The 1,939-nt window shown below is 34.5% G+C and overlaps 1 protein-coding gene across 1 annotated transcript in view; it reads right to left on the minus strand.

The window, feature by feature from the left end:
• LOC105306765 (NKG2-A/NKG2-B type II integral membrane protein-like) overlaps window positions 1-1,812 on the minus strand; it is a 22,608-nt gene extending 20,796 nt beyond the window's left edge. Inside the window, exons 1-2 of the mRNA XM_023524290.1 lie at window positions 1,599-1,812; window positions 1,112-1,207 (exon numbers count right to left, since the gene is read on the minus strand). Of these exons, the coding sequence (XP_023380058.1) occupies window positions 1,112-1,207; window positions 1,599-1,785 (283 nt within the window). The 5' untranslated portion in view covers window positions 1,786-1,812. The remainder of the gene's footprint in view (window positions 1-1,111; window positions 1,208-1,598) is intronic.
• Window positions 1,813-1,939: the final 127 nt, after the last annotated feature.

Genomic DNA, 1,939 nt, shown 5'->3' on the forward strand with positions numbered 1-1,939 from the left:
TGAAAAAATTGTCAAAAAACAATTTGAATTTTAAAAAGTAAAAGTTAATTTACATTTGCATAAGTATAAACATATATGTGCATAACGTATCTACGCACCTTCACTGGCTGCTACATATGAAACAAAACACAGTCACACACACTCGCAGAGAAGAGTCAGCCTCTCAGCCCCTAATGTATGTGCCCTTAACAAGAAAACGCACAAGCAACAATATCCACTCTAACACATGTCCTGATTGTTAATGAACACTGCCACCTTTTTAAAGAGTAGTTATTTGTTTCATAGTATAGCAGAAGGAAATTACAGTCAAATGGCAACAATGGGTATGATGATTTAAAATGAATATTTCTTCATGATGTGTAAGAAAGAACATTCTCCTATAATTATTATTTATGAATATCTATTACCCAATATTATAATTACCCAATATATATAAAACTATTACTATGTAAATCCACTCTGAGTTAAAGGCAAAGTATAAACTACTAATATCAGAAGTTTGAAAACCATTCTGTACCTTTCTGGATTCCTGTTACCAAGGAGGAATTATTCTGCTTTGGGATTAAGGTAGCTAAAAAAATACACAAAGTAATTAGTACTAAAAAAATAATATTTTCAACAATCTAAATGAATCTTAACACTTTTTGTTTCTTACTTTGAAATTTGACATATTTAGGATTAGAATAATCTGGGATAAAGCTGACTGTACTAAGAAAAATTAATAAAGTAATAAAAGAGTTTGGGGAAAACTATTCCAAAACCCTAAAGGATGAAACTTCACCATCTCTTGCAAATTAGATTTAATCAATCTCAAGAATGAATTTGTATTTCCCAATAAGGTCTTTTAGCCTCTCAAAGTATGTCTCGAGTTATGAAATCAAAATATATATATGTATGTGCATATATATATGCATATATTTATAAAAAACTTTCTACAAACATTCTGATATTTATACCTTGGACTTATTCAGAAAAACATTTCACATTTAGTCTAAATGCATAAGTAAAATGAGAGTTCTATGCCAGAATATTATAAAGTGTTTGGAGGCACTGATGATGTGCCTCTAAACGAAGAAAAAGTTCTCTTATAATCTTTCAAAAATTTACTTACAGGTAACAACAGCTATTATTACCACAGTGGACATCAAGACAAGGCAGATGACCACCAGGACCCTAGCAATGAGCTTCTCTGGAGGTGATGGTAAAGCTACAGGGAGAGAAATGGTAACACTGAGAAAGGACAGATGGAGGAAAATGCTTAGACAGTTTACACACGGAGAACCAACATGCACAAAGAATTGTATCCATAGCTTGGACCCCCAAAACGATATCTACCATTGTAATCTTCCGCTCAGAAACACCACTGCATTTTCAGGATATATGATGCCCCATGAGTTGTTGGGCAAAGACTGCACCTTACAATGATACCTGAATAAAATTAGTCCTGAGAATTCATGTTAGGATATTGTATTCCAACTTCAGGTTCTTATCTTCACAAAAGAAAAAATGTGAGTCTATCTCCTATTCTTTCTTCACATCTCTGCAACTTAACTAAACATCCTGGAACAGTTATACTGTGTATCTGTTAAATGTTTTACCTTTGCAGTGGTATTTCTCGTCATTCCCTTGAAGATCCTGAGAAGCATCTTGAAGGTTTAATTCTGCGTAGGTTATCTCCTGCTTACTTACTGAGATGGAGCTTTTCGTGCCCTTAGGTTTTAGTTGCTGTTCCTTTGAATACTTGGCCACATTCAGTTCTGCATAGGCTACGCCTTGGTTACTCATCTCTGCAGCTGAGTGGTGTCCAGGACTGTGCTGTGAGGTAAGTGTACTTAAGAATAAATGGTATATGCACTAACCAAGATGCCTAGCAGAGTAAAACTGGGTGGAGTAAAGGGTGACTATTGGGCTCATTTCCCAGTTGAAAAAACTAAAGGTC

The sequence above is a fragment of the Pteropus vampyrus genome, unplaced genomic scaffold, assembly GCF_000151845.1.
Source record: "Pteropus vampyrus isolate Shadow unplaced genomic scaffold, Pvam_2.0 Scaffold460, whole genome shotgun sequence".
NCBI classification, from domain to species: Eukaryota; Metazoa; Chordata; class Mammalia; order Chiroptera; family Pteropodidae; genus Pteropus; species Pteropus vampyrus.